Source organism: Brachypodium distachyon, chromosome 3 (genome assembly GCF_000005505.3).
Source record: "Brachypodium distachyon strain Bd21 chromosome 3, Brachypodium_distachyon_v3.0, whole genome shotgun sequence".
NCBI classification, from domain to species: domain Eukaryota; kingdom Viridiplantae; phylum Streptophyta; class Magnoliopsida; order Poales; family Poaceae; genus Brachypodium; species Brachypodium distachyon.
The window spans coordinates 3,145,019-3,168,796 of NC_016133.3; the positions used below are offsets into that span (position 1 = coordinate 3,145,019).

Below are 23,778 nucleotides of genomic sequence, written 5' to 3' on the forward strand. Positions count from 1 at the left end.
TATATAAAGTTATCATCTAATAATATATCAAGTGGCCACCCTGTTAGTAACATATTATCACATGCTAACTTCGTACAACGACATAGGATGACGATTTATGCATTAAAGTTACCATCTCATAATATATGAAGTTTCCGCCTGTTAACTATAAACAGGTGGTAATTTATTCTAAAATAAGATGATAACTCATACATTCCCGTTGGTATGATTCGATGACTTTTTTATCTTAAAAGTTACCATCCAACAATATAGTATCAAGTTGCCACCCATATTAGTAACAAAATTATCATGTGGTATTTTCATAAAAATTAGGTTGGTCATGTATGCATTAGAGTAACCTCTTAATGATATTAGAAGTTACCACGCGGTAACTTATTTCAGAGTAATATGGTAATTTGTGTATTATCGCCTAACGTGTGATATGCAAAAGAAATGTTGGAGTACTTAAAACATGTATGCATGTTATATTAAACAAACACCGAGTGCTAAAGGGAAGCTCCACACTAGACCATTCGTGCCCAAACACTAGAATGACTGGTACATAATCACAATTTCCAAAGCAAACGGCGGCATGCATGTATGATAGAGGCAAAAGATGTTGGCATGCATGAAAGTGAATGAGCAAACTTTTGTAGAGTTAAAATGTTCTAACTTTTATATTGTGTATTTGATTTGCGATCGATCCGTCCTTATGGCTAGTTTTGTCTCGACGAGATATTCAAAATTAGAATCATGTTGGTATGTCTGGATTAACTTTCTTCGTCTTAGAAGTTATCACCGCTAATATATCAAGTCGCCACCTAGCTTGTTAGTTACAAATTACCACGTGCTACTTTCATACAAAATATGGTGGGTACAATGAAAGTTGCCATCCAAGAACATATAAAGTTGCCACCGTGGTAGTAACAAGTTACCACGTAGTAAGTTCTATGAAACTAAGATGGTAGCTTGTGCATATAACAAAAGGGTCACAAAAAAATTGTACCGAAACATGTTCAAAAGGGATCTAGTTTTGAAGGCCTCGTCGATATGAAGACATTTGTGAAAACGGATTGTGAATTAGACAAGTAATTTGAGCTACAAAATATTTTGAATCTTCAGAATCAACTAGTGCTCTTTTGTGTTCATATCTAGCCATGCATCGGATGGCATGCACGTACAAGGCCTGACAGCATGCAGCTCCTCCGTCCAGCACCAGCACCCAACACGCAGGCACGCATCACGCGAGGGAGGCCGAACGGACGGAGATGCGTCGCGCGACTCCACGCACACGTTCACTCCTTATAATTCCCGAAACAAAAACCGTTGGTTGGATGTATTCTGTTCCAAGTCAAGACTGCATAATTGACATCAGCGGAAGCAGTAAAGACGCTAACGTATTGTTTCGGGCATGACATGGATCCCATGGTCCAGTAGCCTCCGTAGGGAGGTTTTCAGTCTTTTCTTTGAAAAATGTTAATGTCCTAACATGTCTGTCCCGCCGTGTAATCGCCGTCGCTGGCTGCTGCTATACCTGCGTGTCGTCCAATCAAAATCAATCCAACCAAGTACCTCTGGTGACCTCTGCTGAGAAGTCAAGGCTGTCGATCGAGTCAGGCACGAGCTCGTGGTGAAGCAGCAATGGCAGGGCCTGCAGTACTGCTACTGCAGCTATGGCTGGCAGTGGCAGTCAAGGTTCTTCCACTGGCAGCAGCGGCGCCGGGTTGCCGGCGGCGGTGCGGCAACGTGACCGTCCGGTACCCCTTCGGCATCGGGGACGCACGCTGCCACCGCGGCGAGGGCCGTGGATTCCGGCTCGACTGCGACGACAGCCGCCGCCCGCCGCGCCTGACCGTGGCCGGCTACGGCCACGAGGTGGTGGCCATCTCGCTCCCTGCCGCCGAGGCCACCGTGCTGCTCAACGCCAGCCGCGCCTGCTACGACGACGACGACAACCGTACCTCCTCCCGTCGTCGCTACGACGAGCACCCGATGGCTCTCAACGGCAGCGCCTTCCTCTTCTCCTCCATGAAGAGCAAGTTCGTGGCCATCGGCTGCCCGGACCTCGCCTACTTCGTGGACGGCGGAGGGTACTACGTCACCGGGTGCATGTCGGTGTGCCGGCCGTCGGAGCGCGCGCTGCCGGGCTCGTGCCGCGGGGGCGACGGCTGCTGCCAGAGCAACATCCCCCTGGGGCTCGACTCCTACCGGCCCTACATCCGAAGCTTCGGCGGCCGGCGCCAGCAGCAGCAAGGGACGACGACGTTCATGGCCAATTCCACGCGCTGCGCCTACGCGTTCATGGTGGACGCGTGGTGGTTCTGGTACGCGGGGTCCCGCTTCAACAGGACGGGCGACTTCGCCGTGCCCGTCGTGCTGGACTGGGCCATCAGAGACGCCCCGAGCTGCGCCGCCGCCGCCGCCGCTCACGCGTGCCTCAGCGCGCACAGCGTGTGCCTCGACTCGGCCAACGGCCCGGGCTACGTCTGCAACTGCTCCAGCGGGTTCCAGGGGAACCCCTATGTCCTCGGCGGCTGCCAAGGTGGGTCTTCTGAGAAATTAACATCTCATCTCAGTCGGTTTTTTGTTGCCCATGACCCATCGTATCGTATCTGATGAAAAAACGGGATCAGATGTTGATGAATGCGCGCGCAGTGATCTGTACCCGTGCTACGGTGTCTGCGTCAACACGCCAGGAAGCCACGTCTGTACATGCCCCAATGGACGGAGCGGGAACGCCACCGTGCAGGATGGTTGCAACCCCAAAGACGAATTCACGCTAGCACTCAAAGCCGTCACAGGTACTCGAAACAGGATCATCCCATTTGAGTCCATTACTCCATTATAATCTGTTCGATCAAACATGAATCTGACGGGGGTTTCGCCGATCTTCAGAGATACTTATAAGATAGTTTAGACTTTCTCTGTTCCATAATTCTTGTCGCTGTTTTAGTACAAAATTGAACTAAAACAGGGACAAGAATTATGGAACGGAGGGAGTAGTAGTTAATTTCCTGCAAGAAGAACAACAAAAGAATGTCAAAGTAGTTTAATTTTTTTTAAAGACACAGTTTACAAACGAGCTTTTGCAATATTTATGACAACCTTGTAATAACTAGCAACGACAATTGTATGATTTTTGTTCAGGAGTAAGCATAGGCGTGTTCCTGGTGCTCCTGGCATGCTTCTCGGCGTACCTGGGTCTTCAGAAGAGGAGGATGCTGAAAGCGAAGCAGAGGTTCTTTGAGCAGAACGGTGGTCTCCTCCTGCAGCAGCAGCTGGGTTCCCTGGCCAGCTCCGGCGTCTCATTCAAGATCTTCTCCGAGGACGAAATCAAGAGGGCCACCGGCTCCTTCGACGACGCGCGGGTCCTCGGCCGGGGAGGCAACGGTGTCGTCTACAGGGGCGTCCTCGTCGACGGCTCTACCGTGGCCATCAAGAAGTCGAGGGTGGTGGATGAGAAGCAGCTCAAGGAGTTCTCCAAGGAGATGCTAATACTCTCTCAGATCAACCACAGGAACGTCGTCAAGTTGCTCGGCTGCTGCCTGGAGGTGGAGGTGCCCATGCTGGTCTACGAGTACGTCCCAAACGGCAGCCTCCACCGTTATCTCCACGGCAGCAGCGAGGGCATGGGCGAGCCTATGCCGGCCGGGGAGCGCCTCCGCATCGCGGCCGAGTCAGCTCACGCGCTCGCATATATGCACTCGTCAGCGTCACCCCCGATCCTGCACGGCGACGTCAAGTCGGCCAACATCTTGCTCGACGGCGAGCTCGCGGCCAAGGTGTCCGACTTCGGCGCGTCGAGGCTCGCGCCCCTCGACGTGGCCCAGGTGGCGACGCTGGTCCAGGGAACCTGCGGGTACCTCGACCCGGAGTACCTGCTGACGTGCCAGCTGACCTGCAAGAGCGATGTGTACAGCTTCGCGGTGGTGCTGCTGGAGCTCCTCACCGGGAGGAAGGCGTTCTGGCCGGACGGCCCGGATGAGGATGACACTAGCCTCGCCTTCTCCTTTGTCACGGCTGTGCAGGGCGGACGGCACCAGGAGATCATGGACGCACATGTCAGGGACAAACTCGGGGTCGAGGTGCTTGACGATGCCGCCCAACTGGTCATACGGTGCCTGAGCTTGGCTGGCGAGGACAGGCCGACCATGAAGGAGGTCGCCGACAAGATCGAGGCACTGAGAATCCGCGCCTGCAGACAGTAGGCAGCTCTGTGTTCCCTTTCTTTGGGAATTTATAAGGAGCAAAAGTTCGTCATGTAGTCTCGAAACGAACGCTCTACTACTGATGGTCCAATCAGGAAGACGGTTGCGACCGTGTCATGTTCTGCGGTCAACTTTTAGTGTGACAATGTCAACTTGCAAGTGACAATTTTAGAAACTTGGCAGTGACAACTTTAATTATGGCGGTGAGACAACTTTAGTTCTAACTAGTTAGGAGCGATCGTTCGCTCCCTATGTGTTCCCAATTCACATGTTAGCATTAGTATTGTTCTATCTCAGACTGAACAATGATGGGAAAATCGTGACTAACATCGGTGGCTGTCAATGCATGACGCGGTCCGGTGCGAGTTTGGGGCGGGAGCATGTAAGTGTACCCAAACAATCTCCATGAACAGGACGCACAAAAAAGAAGAAGCAAACATGCGAGGGAGGTGAACAAAAAACCAGAACGGCGCTGCACGATCACCGGGCAAAGGCAACAGAGAAGCAACAGCCAGATCGATTGGGAAGACACCTCAAAAGTCCAAAATACCCCTTCCATATGGACGGTTGGATTTGCTTGGTACTCGTTTCCATAAATAAGAAAGAAGTACCAAAATACTCTAGAAAAAATGCTCAGCTAAAAAGGGAATAATCAGAGACAAAAAGCGGCAAACTCCTAATGTCTCCTACAATTGCTTACAATTAAGGAAGATATGACTTAGAGGAGAAACCTCTTTGACAGGCGGTAGGACTCACGTCATGAACTTTTTTTATATACTACCCGCAAACTTGCGGACGAATTCCACTATCGAGATAACAAACAAATAAGTTCAACTCTAGATTACTGCATTTGCTTACAGTTAAGGAAAAATGGTATGACTTGCAACATTACCCTTTTATTGATTGAGCAAAGACGTACAACAGATCAAAGAAACTAAAAGAAAGACGGTCTGCAATCAAGTACTCAAGTTCTTTCACTCACACGGTAAAGAAACTCCATAAGACAATGCACCTACAAGCTCAAGAACCTCGAAATGTTTTTGAATAGCGGTTCTAGCGGAATGAGTCATCCGCGACAACATATAAGGATCTTGTGCCATTGAACACATTGTGACCAAGGAAACACCCATCACCAAACATGCTATTGAACCATTGCTTCATCGTCGAGCCGCCAAAGAGAACGAGCATGATGACGCAAGGACACAAGAGGGGAAAGGAAAACGCTACTAACTCCTCAACGTCAGCTAGGAAAGACTTGATCTATACGGAAATCAAATACTCCCTCCGATCCATATTACTTGTCTCAAATTTGCCCAAATATGGATGTATCTGTGTTTAAAAAGTGTCTAGATACACATTATATTTCGACAAGTAATATGGTTCAGAGGGAGTACTACAGAATTTCCGCCCGATGTCTAAAATATTTCCAAAATTTCTCAACAAGTTGTTCGAAAGGGTTAGGAAACTGTTGATCAAAGAATTCAAACACTCCAACACTGCAAAATTCCTATGACCCATAGAGGTCTGAGAATGGCAAAAGGCAACATCCAAGTCTCCAAGATTAGAAGTCTTAAGTCGTGGTTGACCCCAAATAATGCTTCTAACACGACTCATATCAAGGACGATCAGGTAGGGGACTTACTTTATGTTCGTCTATGCCTCGATCGTCCCCAATTGATGGCGATCGTCAGGCGGTCGCCATTGCGGCGCAGAAGCTCGAGATGGGAGAGGGACGGTCGCGGGACTGAGCAGAGACGACGGCAACGACGTGTTGAGGGTTTGAGACGATGGGCTAAGGGAACTAATGGGCTGGCAATCCATAAAAGCCCAACTTTGCGTCTTTTTTTTTTCTAAAAAAAATTAAGTGATTAGGTGGCGCGGGTCCCACCTGAAGGGCCGAATCCCCTCCTAATGTGCCACGTCAGTAATCCCGGCGCAAACAAACAGCTAATCTCGGGTTAGGGGGTTAATGGACCGGGATTAGGAAGGTTAGAGTCCGGAATCATGGGATTAGGAGGTGAGGGTTCAATTTAGACGATTCATACAAGTTTACGTTTAAAAATGGACTATTCTCTAGCAGCTACGGATTTAATCCCAATCACTTTGGCATTTTCTTAACCAGACCTTTCTCTCTTTCTTCTTCTTTCACAAGTTGATCCTTCCTCCTTTTTGGTAACTTAGTCTCTTTGGTTGCTCCAATTCCGATTTCTTCGGTTGCAGAACTTCCCCCTCCTCTGCCAATTGGAAGAAAACGTGCCTTTTCGCGCTCACTGTAAAAGAAATCACCGAATTGTGTAGGTTACATATACTTTATGCTCATTTCTTCCGATAAAAGTTTAATAATATAACCGAAATGGTCACAAAGAACAGAATAAACGCGTGAAAAGCAGTGCAAAAATCATATTGGTCATATACCCTTAAGTTTGCTTGTCCTAAGGAAAGATATTCAAATTTCAAAATCAGTGAACACAATAAAGAATCAAACTCTTACAACACTTGATCGGCATATATAAAATAGAAAAACATGATGAATAACAATAACATACAATAGGATCGATGCATCTTTTGTGCACTATGAGCCTGTTTGGTTTCAGCCCTGTGCAACCTTGCCAAAAAATTGGCACTACCAAAACAAGGGCACATCCAAATTTTTGGTCACATATAATCATTTGGTTTGTAGCCATCGTGATTACCAAAATATTGGCAAAAATCGTTGGGTCTTAATTTGGTTTGTAGCCATGTATCTTTGGAGACTTTCCCACTATCCCGTGATAGGTTTTATCCTAATTGCTCTGAACCCTTACCGTCACTGCTATGTTAACCGCCGCCATGAAAATTATCGACGATGAAGCAGACCAACGTAATTACCTTAGATCTCCACACACTCGGAAACAAGGTGACTCATTCGATTTGGAGTTACGTCGATCACAGCACTGTCACTTTCTTCTCCAACTCTGATCAATATCAACTGTATCAATTTCTTCATCAGCAGCAAGAATTAGGCCAGTTCATTAGAATTGCACACTCATAGGCACATGAACTACCTTTGCCCTCAATCAATTTATTGTTCATGAACCTGTATGGCCATTCTCATGTTCCTTTCCTGGCAGACACCTTCCGCCACCGCTGCTGCAGGCCGTCCGGATGCCACCATCGTGTTTCCGGCAACAACCACATCAAACGCTAGCATCCGTCATTCTCCGGCGATGTCTGCAGTCTTGAAGAAGAAAAGAGAGAAATGGGAAGACAGGGGGATTTGGCTGGCAATACTTGGGCGGAAGTTTTCTTCGCCATCAGGTCGCCAGTGTATTGGCAAAAAAAGCACTGGCGTAGGTTGGCAGGGTTGGGCTGACCAAATTCTTGGTGTTAATCCAAACGGACGCCAAACACCGCGGGCGTACCAAATAATTGGCAGGGCGACCATTGGCTTACAACCAAACAGACCCTATAAAACACACGGAAGTAAATATTGGTTCACAATTTACCAATTTCAGTTAACTCGTTGGCTTTCCTAATCTGCTGTAGATTTTTTCTTGTATATCACACCACACGTCTGAGGTAAGACATATGCTTGCTTTGTCGTTTGAATGAACACGTTTAAATGTATCGAACTATTCAAATTATATATCATTTCAGTTCAAACTTAAGTTTATTGATTAACAATTGATTTATTATTTTCTATGTAAGCTAAAGTGATTACACATTCACTATGGTAGTCAGTTGTGTTTTGACAGCCATCATAATTAAAAATCACATAGATGGTTAATAGTCATTTCCTTCTTTTTCATATGGCCGAATTGCATTATCGAGATAAAGAGACGATAAGTTACTCCAAATGCATAATACATCTTATTACAGTGAAAAAAAATATGACTTGCAACATTAATATCCAAAACTGAAAATTTGCATTATCAAGTACGAGAGAACTCAAACTTTATTTACTATCACAATTTGATATAATACTTTTTTAGTGGCTAACTTATTACTAACCATACAACTCAATCATAGTAGTTCTTTTTTTTAATGGTGCCACTTTGTTTTTGGTGTTGCGTTACACTCATGGGAGAGTAGAGCGCACCTAGTTATAGGATTACAACATAGTTGATTATTACCAAATGGTTTACATCCAAATCCTATACCTATAAATATCGTTACTCTAGAATACTTTCCATAAATATCTTAATTCTAATTTTTTTCTAGGTTACCATGAAGAAATTGTTCCGCGGTCTTTCACGACAAGTGTCTTCCTCTTCAAGCATGTTCACAAGCCTTCTTATGACAAGATATTTGTCATTCTCTCTAATCATTGCAAATATCTTCCGTTGTAATCCTCCAAAGTATTGCAGAACATTCTCAAGTATGCAATGCTATTTTTTAACAAAAACAAAGACGGACTAAAAAGAACATTGAAAACTCAAAAGTTACACCAAAGCACTCTCAAGCGTCAAATCTCTAAGCCCACAAGCCAGTCATCAAGTTCTTTCATGCACACGGTAACGAAACTCCACAAGACAACAGCTATAAGCTAAAGAACGTCGAAATGTTCTGAATAGTGGCATGAGTCCTCAACTACAATATGTGAGGGTCTTAGACCATCGAACACATTGTGGCTGAGGAAACACCCATCACCAAACATGCCGTAGAACCACTGCTTCATCATCGGGCCGCCAAAGAAGACGACCGTGGTGACGGAAGGACGCAACGGGGGAAACGAGAACACCACTAACTCCTCAACATCGGATAGTAAAACTAGGCCAGGATAGGAATGGAACATGGGAACTCTTTTATCCGCCTTAAAAAATGCTCCTGCCAATGACACACAAAACTATCACTAAAAGCCCTTATCTACATGAAAATCAAATCCGAACGAATTTCCAGCTGATGTCTAGAACATTTCCAAAATTCCTCCTAAAGTCTAGAACATTTCCAAAATTCCTTATATTGGGTCATTCTACAACAAGTCGTTCGGAAGGTAACAGGAACCACTTAATCAAAGAATTCAAACCGAACTACTACTACAAAATTCTTATAACCCATAGAGGTCTGAAAATGGTAATTAACAAGCAACCTCCAAGTCTTCAAGATTAGAAGTCTTAACTCATGGTTGACCTTTGAAACAAAAGAGATATTGGTGTAATGGTGTTCCCGGCCGGGTGACACGCATGCAGGCCGAGAGAAAGAAGAGAGAGGAGGAGAGAAGACGACGAGTGCATGTCTGCATGCGCACGCGGGCACACCTCCTACAATTTAGGACGAGAGGCCATGTCGCCTGAGCATGCACCGCCATTGCCGGTGCACCGCTCTCCGGGGCCTCCTCCCGCTTAAGTAACTCTCCACTCCCTCCTTTGACGCATTCCCCCTCTTCCTCCGCTGCGCCCCCACCGACCAATTAACCGGAGGCCGGCCGGGCGCCCGTTCCCGCTAAGCTAAGTTGCACGCGCGTACCAAATTAGCAGCCACATTGCCTCTGCTCCATTAGTAAATTTCCTCTGTTTCGCGCGCGGTGGTCTGTCTCAGTCGATCGTCCATCGCCGCCGTCGCCGCCGCCGGGGCAAAAGATGGCGGGGGCCGTGATCGTCCACCACCACGCCCGCTACAAGACTTACCCCGGCGAGGTCACCGGCTTCGTCTTCTTCGCCTGCCTCATCGCCTCCGTCGGCGGCTGCATCTTCGGCTACGACATCGGCCTCACCGGTACCAATTTACTCGATCATGGCTAATCAATGTTGCCTCTGCCTCTGAGGATCCTTAATCCTGACACCATAAATTTCTTATTTGTTGCTGTTGTTGAAGCCGGGCTGACGTCGACGGAGTCATTCCTGATCCTCTTCTTCCCGGACATCTACCGGCAGCAAAAGGAGCAGGTGATCAAGAACCAGTACTGCAAGTTCGACAGCCAGGAACTCTCCCTCTTCGGCTCCTCCCTCTTCCTCTCCGCGGCCGCCGCCTCCCTCTTCGCGTCCCCGATGGCGCGCTCCTTCGGCCGCAAGTGGACGCTCTTCTCCGCCGCCACCGCCTACATCCTCGGCGCCTTCCTGGGCGGCGTCTCCACAACCTTCCCCGTCCTCCTAACGGGCCGGATCCTCCTGGGCGTCGGCGTGGGCCTCTGCATCCACGCCTCCCCGCTCTACATCTCCGAGATGGCCCCGGCCCAGCACCGCGGCATGCTCAACATCCTCTTCCAGTTCATGATCACCGTCGGCATCCTCTCCGCCAGCCTCACCAACTACTGGACGGGGAAGTTCATCGGCGGCTGGGGCTGGCGCGTGGGGCTCGCCTTCGCGGCCGTCCCGGGCTCCGTGATCGCCCTCGGCTCCCTCGCCATCCCCGACACTCCCGCATCCCTCCTCCTCCGCGGCGAATCCGAGGCGGCGCGGCTCACCCTGCAGCAGATCCGGGGGATCGGGATCGACGAAGTGAAGCAGGAGTTCGACGACCTCGTGGCCGCCGCCGAGGAGAGCAAGGCCGTGACGAAGCCATGGCGGGAGCTCCTGTTCGGGGGCAAGTACAAGCCGCAGCTCACCTTCGCGCTGGCGATCCCCTTCTTCCAGCAGCTGACGGGGATCAACGTGATCATGTTCTACGCGCCCGTGCTGTTCAAGACCATGGGGTTCCGGCAGGACGCGTCCATCGTCTCCTCCGTCATCACGGGGCTCGTCAACGTCTTCTCCACCTTCGTGGCCACCATGACGGCCGACAAGGTGGGCCGCAGGGCCCTGTTCCTGCAGGGCGGGACCCAGATGATCATCTCCCAGATCCTCGTGGGCACATTCATCGGGCTCCAGTTCGGGCTCAGCGGGACGGGGGCCATCTCGGAGCAGTACGCCATGTGCATCGTGCTCTTCGTCTGCGTCTACGTCGCGGGCTTCGCCTGGTCCTGGGGGCCCATGGGCTGGCTCATTCCCAGCGAGGTGTACCCGCTGGCGGTCCGGTCGCAGGCCCAGAGCATCACGGTCGCCGTCAACATGGTCTTCACGGCATTCATCGGGCAGATCTTCCTGACGCTGCTGTGCCACCTCCGGTTCGGGCTCTTCTACTTCTTTGGTGCCTGGGTGCTGCTCATGACGCTCTTCATCGCCGTGCTGCTGCCGGAGACCAAGTGCGTGCCGCTCGAGGAGGTGGCGCACGTCTGGAGGAAGCACTGGTTCTGGAGGGAGTTCATGGTCGACACCAGCGCCGACGCACGCGGCGCCGAGATGAGGAAGAGGATAGCGCTAGAGATGAGCTGATCGTCGGTCCCATCCATACATACATACATACATACATTGATCCTCCCCCCAGTCAGCTGGAAGACATAGCTAGAATGCAGGATTCATTGGTGTCATAGCATACACGTCTTGTAATTGTTTACCGTTTGTTTCATGTGTCAACTTGTCAGCAAGTTCTTGTAATTAATTCTTGTATTTACCGGAACAGAAATTTTATAATCAGTACTGCCCCTCAGCCATCCGTGTACAGGACTACTGGTGCCTGAAGTTGCTTTTTTTCTTTGAAGCAATCAATCAACGTTTTCTCTTCTTTTCCATTCCCAAACTAAAAACAAAATCTCCGTCACAACTCGCAATTAACAACGAACTAGTACCAGGAAAGACAAATAGTAGCACGCATGTTTTGAGCAAATCGCTGAGTAAGGAGGAGCAGTTCCGAACTGAAATGAACACTGCCTCGATCACACAGACGCACACAAGACGTACCGCAGGCAAAAGAGAGGCCGTTGCACAAGGATCTGATGCTGTAAACTTGCACACAAACACTATACACATACATGATACACACATACATCAGCTCACTATTTCTATTTACCAGTGTCCTGCACAAACTTCACCATAACTAGGTAGCAGCAGCAGCAGTAGTATGCACAGCAAACTGGCCATCACAAACAAGCTAGCAGTGCCGAAGAGGAAGAAAACAGCAAACTGGAGTAGAAGCAGCAACCAAACTACTGGTGTAACAGTCCTGCCGGGCCGCCGTGCCGACGCAGATCGGCACGCGCGGACACGAGCAGGGAAAGGGGAACGGGCCGGGGATGGAACAAACTCGGCCGTGGTGGATCTCATCTCACTTGGGTCCCCAGAGCAGCAGGTGCATCACCTTGGCCGTCTTGCCGGCGCCGTCGTCCGCGCGCCGGCCCATCGCGCCGGCGGCACGGGGCGGCTGCTGCTGCCGCTGCTCGCCGTCCCCGCCCGCCGCCGCAGGCGCCCGGAGAGCCGGGAGCCCCCACCAGCGCTCGCCCCCGTTGCTCATATCGTACGTCCCCACTTTAACTGCTTGCTGCTTTTCAGCTTTGTCTCTCTGCTGCCTCACCGCCTAGGCTCTCGCTGCACGTTATATAGAAAACAAAAGCAGCGGAAACACGGCCCAATAAATATCGCGCTGGACTACGTGTTCCCGGAATATTACTCCAGTGTTATCGGAAAGCAAAAAAAGGCAAGATAAACATCGCGTGCTAGCTAAGGAGCCTAGGATTATAACTTTGTAGAGCGAGTGGCCAGTAGGCGGCACCCGGTCGACCGGGGCCCGATTTTTCGATTCTCCACCTCGATCGCCAGCCACGCGATCGGGGGGATCTTGCGTCGGGTCGAAAGTCAGGGAATCAATTGATCGCGCGAGCTAATCAGTGAAGCCTGCCAGGGCACGCGTCGCCTTCGCCGGTGCGGCGATTTTCCACGCAGCGTACGTACTTAATGCTGCCTTCGTCTAACAATACGAGGCATATTAGGATTCGGTTGACCAAACATTTGACCATAAATTATTTCATGAACATGTGACTAATGTGATTAAAATCATAACAATAAGCAAATATCTTTGAGTAGGAACATAACGAATATGAACCTATGTCATATAATTATATATTAACAGAGCAAGTTAGCACTGTTCAAAGAAATGGACGGAGGGAGTAGCGTCGGGGTGGGGCACTCGGGTGGTGCATGGTGCTGTGGGCGCGGCGCGCCGGGTGGTCGCGGTCGTCGGGCCCAAGGGATCATTGAACGATGCTGCGGGGTGCGTGTGGTCGGGGCAAACGGACTGGACTGGGGTCCGGGACTCCGGGGGCCTATCGCGACTGGTTCGCGAGAGTTCTCGGGACTGATCCGGAAGGCCGCACGCAGTGATGATGGCTTGGCTTGTTCTGTGCGATGCGATGCGTGCCGGGCGTGGTGCGGCCGCTCGAGGAAGGCTTCGACGGGTAAGATAAGACCGATGCTCTTTCCAACTCGGCTCTTCACGCCGCGGTAGAAGCTGAGTGCCTCGGGCACTGGTTTACCCAGGAGCAAGGTTTTGGGTTTATATCATGTAAAAAGAAAAACAAGGTTTTGATATCACATACTAGAGCACGAACAATGCAGGGTATTTAATTCTTATTTTTATATTATTAGAGATGCTTAATTAAGCACAATGTCTTACAGAAATAGTCACCCGTGTTTAAACAAAAAATCAGTTTATTTTGGTAAGCATTTTCCTAAGTATTTTGGATTGTACTTACATGCTACTACTGGAGGTGACCAATACAGACGGTAAAGGAAAATATAGCCTGTTTTTAGTGAAATTTATGACAATGTCACTACTAGACTCTTGATCTGCAACCATGCCACCGCAGCATTGCTTTTCGTCTAATTATGAAAATGCTGCTCTTTCTTTAATTTTTCTTATGTTTTCGCCGTCGTCGGTCACAGTTTTTAAGACGAAGGAGCATCATCGTTCCCGATTTCATTAATAAAATCACTATAAGGGTTTGAGGTTCTAAAAGTCTCCCTCACAAGCAGAAATTTAAATGCAGAAAGTAGAACAGACTTCGGCTCGCCAGAAACTAAACAGGAATATCGTCGATCGCTTTTTAGCATTGCGGTCCTTTTGATGTTACTTAGACATGTTACTTACTTTTTTTCTTTGTTATTTTTTTCTTTGGAAATGAAACTTGGCGAGAGCAGCGTGGGCACTTGGCACAATCGATCGACGCGGCTGGATCCGCGAAATTTACAACTAGTCGCATCATTCACATGTCGCATGGCTTGAGTTCCGGGCTTTAACTATTGATTAATCTTAAAAGAAATATGAATTTGTACCCCTTGTCACCTTGTCTAGCGGAGCGAGTGCAGTAGTACAATTCTCTTTCTTGTACTGCGACCGTCTTGTCCACCGCCGCCCCGGCCCGTTGGAAGCCAGGTCCAAAACCGGCGGCGCGCTCCCTGTTTCCCCCTAGGCCACGCCGTTCTCCTCCGTTTTTGCCGCCGGTTTCGGGTCCGATCGATCGCGTATATAGAGTGGCCTCTCTCTTCTCTCCGCGGAGATCGAGCAGTAAACAAATTGCAGAGGAAGCAAAAAACAGAGAAGAGAAAGAAAAGCGAGCAAGGAGCGTAGGGCGAGATGGCGAGCAGGAAGGCGCCGTCGCTGGTGGTGGCGGCAAGCCTGGGCGCCGTGGAGGCGCTCAAGGACCAGGCGGGCCTCTGCCGCTGGGGCTACGCCCTCCGCTCGCTCCACCGCCGCGCCGTGATCTCCGTCTCGCTCTCCGAGACCGCGCCCCCCGCCGGTGCCTCCTCCCGGCCAACGACGTCTTCCTCGGCGGCGGAAGTGAGGCTGCACAAGGCCCACCACCTCGTCTGCTGGGGGCCCAACTGAATGCCCGATTGGCCCACACAGCGAGAAGCACATGATGTTTGTTCGTGCAGATCGATGACGCGGCACAAGAATATTAACCGGACGCAACGCAGCGCAGCAAGCGATACATGTAAGTTTTGGCGATCGATGGATCTTTGTACTGGTAGATTACAAACCTGATTATGAGTGTCTCGGCCTCCTTCTCTGTGTCTGTTGGAAGGAACACAAATGAATCGGGCCAGAGAATGCAAGGGCGTCACTGTGTGCAGCGCCGGTGAACCGAACCGGACCGGCCGCCGGTCGCCTGGCCCCTGTTCATCAACGCTGCACTCAATGATGCCTTTGCGCCTCTTCTAATTCCTCTTCGCATCAGTCCCTTCTGGCCATCGCTTGCTTTGATCCCATTTGTACTGGCCGGAGACGCCCAGCGTGTTGTAGTACTACTGTGGTTGCGACGGACTGTCCGTTCCAGCGTTGTCGTTGTACTACAGCTCTCGGATCGTACTATGCCTAGCTAGCTAGCAGTACTACGGTAGTACCCTTTATCAAATCATCGCCATCGATCCTGCAGCGCTCGAGCCGGCCACGACGACTTTTACCCGCAATGGTTCCGAAGAGAGTGTACTGCTAAAATGATTGCAGTACAAAATCAGGTGGTGGCAGTACACGCAGATCGCACGCGCTCTCCTTGCCAGCTAAACCAAGCTGGTAGATTAACAATACAGACAGAAAGGAAAGTTGAATTGAAGCTAATTAACAGTGCGACGCTGCAGAACAATGGGTAGTTAGCTCGCAGATCACGAAACTAGTTATGCTACGCTGATGTGCAAATGAGAGTAGCTAGTTGTATATCTTGCGGACGTTGAAGCTTGTCTAACCAGGCTGACAGTTTAAAGCTTCAGATTCAAGCCTTTACACCGAAAAAAATCACAGCATCACCGAGGCTTAATAACCAGATACACAATCTCTGGGCAAATGCCGGCAGTACAAACAACGATAGGCCGCAAACAAGACATGCTGGATGAAAGGCAATCGCAGGTGAAAAGGTAAATCATGCATACTGTCAAGATCTCACTCATCGAGGCATTTTCTGCAGATGCCCCAGAAGATGATACCGCTTTACGATTTGACCAAATATAAACATACCATTTGACCAAATATAAACATACCATTGTAACAATGGTATTTATATTAAGAATACACTGCTTCAAAATGTATAAAGAATCTGAAATATGAATAACCCAGCATTCGACTTGATAAAAGTTACATTTCAAAGTTCCGATTTCCACCGTCGTTAATGAAAGGTCACACATGTTACATCCATCACCCCACTAGATATGGTAATGGTTGCAAGCCAAGATCCTTTTTTATGGTTATTCATCATTGTTAGTTACACTAAGACAAATTTATGTAGTACACACAACTTCTTAAAAATGAAACATGCACATTATACTATGTACTTTTAAGAAACAAGGTATATAAATATCAGAAGAAAATACTGAAATATAAAGAATGGGCTAATGAAGGAGAGACGTGAAATGGAAGGGACTAGAGATGATAGAAATCAGAAATGCAACTATTCATCTAGAGCTGTAAACTTTGCTAAATGGCACAACGAATGTCAACGGAATAAACAGAACTACAGAAGTAAAATAAGTAGGCATACACCAGCACGGCAGCACTACTGCTAAACTTATTATCGATATGCCTGTCCTTGGACATAAAAAGAAAAGGTCAGTTCCTAACGAAGATAAAAATATCGATGACCCGCTATGCTTCTAAAGATAAGAATGACCTTTTCATTATCATCATCTTGATAATGTCAATACTGGAGAATTCCATACGGTGGACCAATGTCAAGCACCTTCGTGTTGAGGGCGCACCATGTTGTCTACCAAAGCAAGAGGCCATGACATGACGTAGGGATGGACATGGAAGTCAAAATTCTTCTGGAAGAGCTTGTCCACCTCTGCTGTCTCCATGCATAAAGATAGAAACCAGGCAGAAGGATTATAGTTAGACGGCTCACCGGTAGAGAAATACACAAATCCATCGATAATTGCCACAACCTTCAGTTGACGATGTTCCTCTAGTGTACCCTTGGTGAGCTCAACAACCGTATCCAACGGAAACTTCTTGTCGAACACCCAACTCTCGGTGCCATCAGCATTGGTTCCCCAGACCCAAACATGTAACGTGAATTCAAGTGGGAAGACCATACAAAGCTTCCCATCTTTGGTCTTGCCGACCATAGATATGTACCCCAGCCCCTCCAGTATCGACGGCAGACGAATCCGTGAGAATTCCGGCGTCGCGGCGTTCAATACCACCATGTAAGCTTCATCATCGGCACATGCCCAATACACAAATCCATTCACCATCGTGCCAAGTCTAAACCAGTCCTTGTCCCCATCGAACTCCGGTGTCACAGGCTGCGGCCACGGGAAGGTATGCCACTCCCTGGTATCACACGAGAATGCCGCGGCGCGTGTCCGTGACTCGTCGTGGCATGAATAGAGCAGGCGCGACGGCGGGCCGCCGCCCTCTTCGGGGGAGAGGATGCAGCAATCAAGATCAAGGTCGGTGCCATTGCCAAGGCCGGCTTGCAGCATGTCGTCCAGCATCTCGTCGGGCGGCTGGGGGATGAGATCCAGAGCCCCCGTGATGGGGTTGTAGACGGCGAGCTTCCCCGTTTCGCAGTTGACGAGGAGGAGGTTCCCTTCGCGGCAGTTGGCGATAACCCATCCAGGGGAGGCGTCGTCGTCGTCGGGGAGGAGGGTGAGGAAGAGATCGGCGCCACGGACGGCGGCCGCGAGGTCACGGTCGGAGCGGCGGCGGATGGGGGCGAAGGAAGGGATGGACGAGCCTTCGGGATCGAAGAAGAAGCCGAGGAGAGGGGGCGGGCGGAGCGTGAGGAAGTTGCGGCGGAAGGCGGGGGACGAGCGGACGGCGCTGAGGAAGGCGCGGCAGGTGAAGGCGGCACGGACGAGGCTCGGGAGGGATGGAAGGCGGAGGAAGATCTCGCGGAGGAGATCGCCGCCGAGAGCAAGTAGGGTGGTGGGAACCAGTGGCGGCGGCGGCGGTGGCCATTTCTCGGAGGACATCGCGTCTGTTTCACAGCCCTGGGAGGCCATCGATTCCCCTGAAACGATGAATCGGACGCTGCCGGTTAAGAAATAAGCAAAATCTCAGTGGATCCACGATATCCAATAGTCCGTTGCTAGTTTGTTGCAGATCTTATCCTCCCCTCTGGCCCTGTGTGGGTTTTTTAGGCCTTCTGATTTTGATTTTGTGTCTATTCGTGTGATATTAACTTGCTCTCACTAAAAAAGTATTATATCTCCTCACTGATTACAATGTTTTCAATAGATATTTTTTAATAACAGCTCGTTTGTCACCCTTTGTTTTATTTCATTTGGTAGAAAAGGAAATGAAATCTAATTCTTAATAAGATTTCATTTGGTTGAATTTGAATTCCGGGTTCAAAAATCATGTTTGTCTACGACATGGTTTCGTAGAGTGAGTGAGAATTCCAAAAAAATGTTGGCTTTTACAGAGAATTGAGGTTACTTGTAGTGATTTTTCTTGGAATTTCAAATTGAATTCATATAGCCAATTCCGTGCCAACCAAATAAGTTAGTTTCTATAATTCAAAATGAATTTCACAATTCTAGCCCCAAATGATGGGTGCCAAACGAGCTGTAAGGGTTTATACTAAGATAGACAAGGTTAAAATTCATGCAAGGGAGTGAAGCCTACAAAGTTAGCTTCATTTTATTTCACCGTAGCACATCCACATCATCAAAAAAACATATATATGACATGTTGTTAGTAATAACTCATATGTAATATTGAAAACGTCCTTAATCTGGGACAACAAATACTACTCACTTCGTGCCAATTAATCGCGCTAATTAATATGAAACGAAGGGAATACTAGGTAAGTGGCGCGGATTCTCTCACCATGTAGGTCCCGTGGAAAAACACGGGTTATAGCCACATGAAATAGGTAAATATTTTTCTGTCGTTTCGTTTCGTTGCAAATGTAAGTATTGTTTGTATCGTTCCGTTGCAGATGCACGAATATCCCACCAACAAATTCAAACCTTGAGCAAGCAATACTTTTCTTTTTTCATTCTACCAGCAATTATTTGAGTTTCAGGGCTCGTTTGGAACGAGGGATTCTTGTAGGAATTTTGTAGGATAGGATTTTTGTAGGAAAATTTTCCTTTGTGCCATTTGGAACACAGGAACTGGAGTCTGGGTTTCACGGGATTGGTTTCCTATCCTTCACATTTTACAGGAAATAAAACATCCAATCGGAACTAATGGAAACAATCATGCCGCGAAACTCTTCGACGCGCTCTCTCTGCCGGTGCGTTTTCTCGCTCGAAGCAAAAAGCCCGCGTAAAGGCCCGCCCAGGCGCCCGACCCGTTGATCTTTTCTCTAAATAGCTATTGAAATTTGGTTGAGCGGCTGGCTGCGAAGCGAGGGCTGTGGCGATTTCGTGAGAGTCGGCCGCCGGCGGCCAAGCAGCAGACACGCATAAATCGAGCACCTGCACGGAGCAAGAGGCGGTGGGGCGGCCGGCACAGCGGAACGGATTTCCAGCGCACGGCAGCCGGCGAACGCAGATGATGGCAACGGAGACAACAAGCTCGCATGTAGCAGATTTGATGAAATTTCTTGCTGCCCTGTTCTGTGTGTGCATGATTTAATTTTCTCTCCGTGTTCTTCATGGGATTAGCCAAATTTTCTTATTCAGTACGATGGTTTGATAAGAATCTTCAAGAGGCCAACTTGATTGAAGGGTTTTTATGGCTGAGCAATTTAGTGTTTTGAAAATCAAAATGTTTCCTATACTTTTCCTATCCTGTATTCCAAATGGCTAATCTTTTGTATTCATGTGTTTTCAATCTCCATAGAATTTGTGAGGCTGGTAATCTCAATTCCTGTATTTTTCCTATCCCTGCATTTTTCCAACCCTGCGTTCCAAACGGGGCCTTAATCGTTTAGAACCTGCATATCTGCAGCGAATACAGGAGCGAAAGCTGCACTGCGTTTACATGCCAAAATCAGATAGATTTTCTCCCTGCCAGCTAAACTATACATCGCCGGCAGACTCACCATGCACATCACAGATTCACGGACTGTCAATCTGCAAAGCTCAAAGTTACTGGTCGGGCCTTGATGTATGATACTGTGATCACTACAGCCTCGGAGATGGTAGTATTTGACTATTTGGGAGCCTACTGTATTACCAGCACACAAAGCTATTTCGATGAATTATTTCTCCCAAACTGGAAGCAAGCAGGCAACCAAGAAGGGAGGCAAACATAAACACTTACAGAAAGAAGAACCGTTAACTCAACCAGATACCAGGACGGAAATGATACTAGATCAAAGTGCGGTAGAGTTCCTGCGGGATGGCAAACGAACTCATGAATAGATACTGCACTGAGTATGCAGGTACATAATGCATAGTAGAAATAAATTCGAAAAGTAGCCTGAACTCTTAAACCGGGCAAAAAGGATACTACTTATAATTTCGCATGCAAGCTTTCAAAAAGGCCACCGGTTTAAAGGTTCAGATCATTTGAATAACTATGGTTAACAGAAACAAAATAGGAACTGGCCCATTTGTAATAGAAAGTTTCATACTCCAAAATTGTCAGGCTGTTGATCCCAGATATGTACAAAAAAGAACCTCAGTTCATCAATCTGCAAGCTCAAAGTTACTGGTCTGGTCGGGCCTTCATGTGTGATCACCGTAGCCTTGGAGATGGTAGTATTTGGGAGCCCAATGTATTACTAGCCCACAAATCAACACTAAGCTTTCGTTGTGGAACTATTTCTCCCAAACTGGAAGCAAGCAGGCAACCAAGAAGGGAACTAGGAAGTAAACATAAACACTAAAGAAAGAAGAAAGAAGAACATGTAATACAACCAGATACTAGGACACAAATGATACTAGATCAAAGTGCCGTAGAGTTCCTGCGGGATGGCAAACCAACTCATGAATAAATACTGCAGGGAGTATGAAGGTACATAATTCATAGTAGAAATATGTTCAAAAAGCACCCTGAACTCTTAAACGGGGCAAAAAGGATAATATAATTTAGCATGCAAGCTTTCTAAAACGCCACCGGTTTAAAGGTTCAGATCATTTGAATAACTATGGTTAACAGAAACAAAATAGGAACTGGCCCATTTGTAATAGGAAGTTTCTAGCCTTTACAAACGTCAAGAGTTCACAACCAAGGGAAACAAAATTCAGCCATTCTTGACATCTCTGACATGAAAGTGGCAGCAGTACAAGCAATGGCAAACATCAATAGGACTCCGCTTCACTATGAAGAAAGGCATTACCTTCTCTTTTCAATAATTCATCAGGCAACTCTATTTTTCACACAGATTTCCCTAGTTAAGCGGGCAACTCTATTTGCATTCCAGGAACCCACATCAACTCTACTTGCATTCCAGGAACCCACAGCCCTGTTGAAGCTAAGAAAAACACATGAAACTTTGAATCAACAGAACTTCTGAAATCTCTTCCTTTCAGTAAAGAAATAAGGCACATATAAGTAAAGGAAAACAATTTTACCATCTCACTACATTGCTTCTGAGCGGTTATATAGACATATAGACAGTAATACACAAAACAATTGTATCCTATTCCTGTCGCAAATTTACTTGTTTCCAAGGTACACATATCATTAAAGATGAAATGGAGGGCAAAAAGGGCTATGGTGCCCGAGGAGCAATAATTCAGTCACCTATATCAAAGTTTTTTTTAGTTGTGTTAATTTCAAGTGTCGCTGAGGTAATCAAGTGTTGATCATATATAACAATAAGGTATAATTGAGCTATGCTTTTGGACCTTCCCCTTTACTCCATATTGTAGTTGCCTGCTACGGCACTGCAAAAGAGTTAGGTTGTTAATCCAGTTTTGCACAAACAAGAACCTAATTTCAGCAATGCTACAAAAAATCCTTAAAATTAGGCCCTAACAACGAAAATGATTTTCTGAGAACCTTCTGTATTCACAAATCAAATAAAAATTGTAAATCTCGCATTATACTAAGCAAATGAATCAAGATTTAATTCATTAGCTTCATGCCGATAATTGCATTACTGGTGTAGAATGTTGGGGAACTTCAGTAGAATAAACTCAATAAAAAAAGGAAAGGCAGCACAACACAATCATATAAACACATTTAGGACATGTATCAAAGCGTACCTAAATATGGTTAAAATGTATGGTATTGTACTCAAGTAAATGGATGGGTATCTCAATTACATATTAAGGTGAATAAGAGGGAAAACACTCTTATAAGCGGTTAGCTATGAACAATCCAAACAAAGTCCAACTGGCAACACAAAAGCAGCAACCAAGGTGACAACTGTACCAACTACCAAGAAGGGTGGAATCTCTGTCTCAGAGAAGGGAAATAAGATGTACTTTTGAACCAGTTCAGAAATGCAACCAGTACTATTGCTGAATGGCACAGTATAAAAGCTAAGGGAATAAGCAAGTAATATAAGTAGGCTTATTGCGACACTCAGTACTGCTGAACTTAGAAGTATTACTGTCTGTCCTTAGAAGTATTACTGTCTGTCCTTGGGGATGATGATTCAGAAAACAAACACCTAAGGAAAGCATTTGATAAAGGCTACAGCATGTCAATAGCTCGCTTTGCTCATATCTCAAAATGAGAATGGCCTTTTCTTTCTCATATTCATAATGTCAATACTGGAAAGATCCACAAGGTGCCAACAGAACAAAACATTATGATACATTGTCAACATTTGTCAAGCATCTTCAAGATGAGGAAGAACCGAAGAACCTTGTTGTGCACCAAAGAAGGCGGCCATGCCATGATGTAAGGACGGACAAAATAAGAATGACCTTTTGTTTCTCATCTTCATAATGTCAATACTGGAGAATTCCATACAGTGACCCAAACCAGGAGGCCATGGCATATTCATAATTTTGTCAAGCACCTTCAAGTTGGGGGAGCAAACCAGGAGGCCATGCCATGACGTAGGGACGGATATCGAGTTCAAGTTTCTTCTTGAAGAGCTTGCCCAGCTTCCCTGTCTCCATGCACATTGATAGAAACCAAGCAGGAGAAAGAGGATCGTAGAGCGTCTCACTGGTAGAGAAATACACAAATCCGTCGATAATTGCCACAAGCCTCAGTTCACGATGTTCCTCTGGTGTACCCTTGGTGACCTCAACAATGTTCAACATCTTGAACCTGTTGTCCAACACCCAACTGTAGATGCCGTCAGCATTGGCTCTCCAGACCCAAACATAGAACCCGAATCCAACTGGGCTGACGATACAGAGCTGCCCATTTCTGGTCTCTCCAACCATATATGTGTCCCCTGAGCCTTCCAGCCAGTCGGGCAGGCGCATCTGTGAGAATTCTTGTGTCGCAGTGTTGAGTACCAGCATGTAGGCCTCATCAGTGTGTTCCCAATACGCGAATCCATTCAGCATCGTTCCACCTTTAACTTGAAGCCAGCACCCCGATTGAGTAAGCTGCGGCGCCACAGACTCCGACCACGGGAAGATCTGCCACTCCCTGCTATCACATGAGAATACCATTGCGCGCAGCTCTGACTGGCGTTGCCAGGTGTGGAACAGGCGCGGGGGCCCGCCGGCTTCTTGGGAGGGAGGATGAAGCAATCAAGGTATCCAGGGCCTCGCGATTCCAATTCGTAGTACAGCTCGTCGGGCAGCACGAGAGGTTCGCCACGAGAGGGTTGTAGACGGCGGACTCCCCCGTGTCGCCTCTGACGAGGAGGATGAGCCCTTCGCGGCAGTCGGTGATGGCCCATTGCGGGGAGGCGGCGTCTTCGTCGGGGGAGGCGGGTGAAGAAGAAATCGGCGCCACGGACAACGGCTGCGAGGTCACGGTCGGCGCTGCGGATGGGGACGAAGTAAGGCATGGTTGCGCCTTCGTGGTCGAGGAGAGGCGGCGGGCGGCG

At 47.9% G+C, this 23,778-nt stretch overlaps 5 protein-coding genes and 1 non-coding gene across 6 annotated transcripts; 3 read left to right on the forward strand and 3 right to left on the reverse strand.

Annotated features, from left to right (window-relative positions):
• The first annotated feature begins 1,200 nt into the window (after nucleotides 1–1,200).
• LOC100837267 (wall-associated receptor kinase 1) lies at nucleotides 1,201–4,467 on the forward strand. The gene is made up of 3 exons (XM_003570912.4): nucleotides 1,201–2,521; nucleotides 2,613–2,780; nucleotides 3,127–4,467. The coding sequence occupies exons 1-3, from the start codon at nucleotides 1,621–1,623 to the stop codon at nucleotides 4,185–4,187; spliced, it is 2,130 nt and encodes a 709-aa protein (XP_003570960.1). The 5' UTR covers nucleotides 1,201–1,620; the 3' UTR covers nucleotides 4,188–4,467.
• A 4,413-nt stretch (nucleotides 4,468–8,880) lies between these two features.
• Nucleotides 8,881–11,630, forward strand: LOC100835035 (sugar transport protein MST8). The gene is made up of 2 exons (XM_003574745.4): nucleotides 8,881–9,881; nucleotides 9,981–11,630. Exons 1-2 carry the CDS (start codon nucleotides 9,746–9,748, stop codon nucleotides 11,414–11,416), a joined length of 1,572 nt encoding a protein of 523 aa, XP_003574793.1. The 5' UTR covers nucleotides 8,881–9,745; the 3' UTR covers nucleotides 11,417–11,630.
• A 2,632-nt stretch (nucleotides 11,631–14,262) lies between these two features.
• LOC100827700 lies at nucleotides 14,263–15,179 on the forward strand. The gene has a single exon (XM_010235538.3). It carries the CDS (start codon nucleotides 14,550–14,552, stop codon nucleotides 14,799–14,801), a length of 252 nt encoding a protein of 83 aa, XP_010233840.1. The 5' UTR covers nucleotides 14,263–14,549; the 3' UTR covers nucleotides 14,802–15,179.
• MIR397A (microRNA MIR397a) lies at nucleotides 15,011–15,134 on the reverse strand. Its single transcript, NR_126826.1, has one exon. It is a non-coding gene; the product is annotated as a microRNA MIR397a (primary transcript).
• Nucleotides 15,180–15,997: 818 nt separating the features above from the next.
• On the reverse strand, nucleotides 15,998–17,920 carry LOC100834336. The gene has a single exon (XM_003574908.4). It carries the CDS (start codon nucleotides 17,912–17,914, stop codon nucleotides 16,637–16,639), a length of 1,278 nt encoding a protein of 425 aa, XP_003574956.2. The 5' UTR covers nucleotides 17,915–17,920; the 3' UTR covers nucleotides 15,998–16,636.
• A 4,427-nt stretch (nucleotides 17,921–22,347) lies between these two features.
• Nucleotides 22,348–23,543, reverse strand: LOC100837574. The gene has a single exon (XM_024460440.1). It carries the CDS (start codon nucleotides 23,393–23,395, stop codon nucleotides 22,778–22,780), a length of 618 nt encoding a protein of 205 aa, XP_024316208.1. The 5' UTR covers nucleotides 23,396–23,543; the 3' UTR covers nucleotides 22,348–22,777.
• Nucleotides 23,544–23,778: the final 235 nt, after the last annotated feature.

Coding starts and splice junctions, on each gene's coding strand:
- LOC100837267 (XM_003570912.4), top strand. CDS start 1,621: ATGGCAGGGCCTGCAGTACTGCTACTGCAGCTATGGCTGGCAGTGGCA. Junction 2,522..2,612: donor TGTCCTCGGCGGCTGCCAAG/GTGGGTCTTCTG, acceptor AAACGGGATCAG/ATGTTGATGAATGCGCGCGC. Junction 2,781..3,126: donor AGCACTCAAAGCCGTCACAG/GTACTCGAAACA, acceptor ATTTTTGTTCAG/GAGTAAGCATAGGCGTGTTC.
- LOC100835035 (XM_003574745.4), top strand. CDS start 9,746: ATGGCGGGGGCCGTGATCGTCCACCACCACGCCCGCTACAAGACTTAC. Junction 9,882..9,980: donor CTACGACATCGGCCTCACCG/GTACCAATTTAC, acceptor CTGTTGTTGAAG/CCGGGCTGACGTCGACGGAG.
- LOC100827700 (XM_010235538.3), top strand. CDS start 14,550: ATGGCGAGCAGGAAGGCGCCGTCGCTGGTGGTGGCGGCAAGCCTGGGC.
- LOC100834336 (XM_003574908.4), bottom strand. CDS start 17,914: ATGGCCTCCCAGGGCTGTGAAACAGACGCGATGTCCTCCGAGAAATGG.
- LOC100837574 (XM_024460440.1), bottom strand. CDS start 23,395: ATGGTATTCTCATGTGATAGCAGGGAGTGGCAGATCTTCCCGTGGTCG.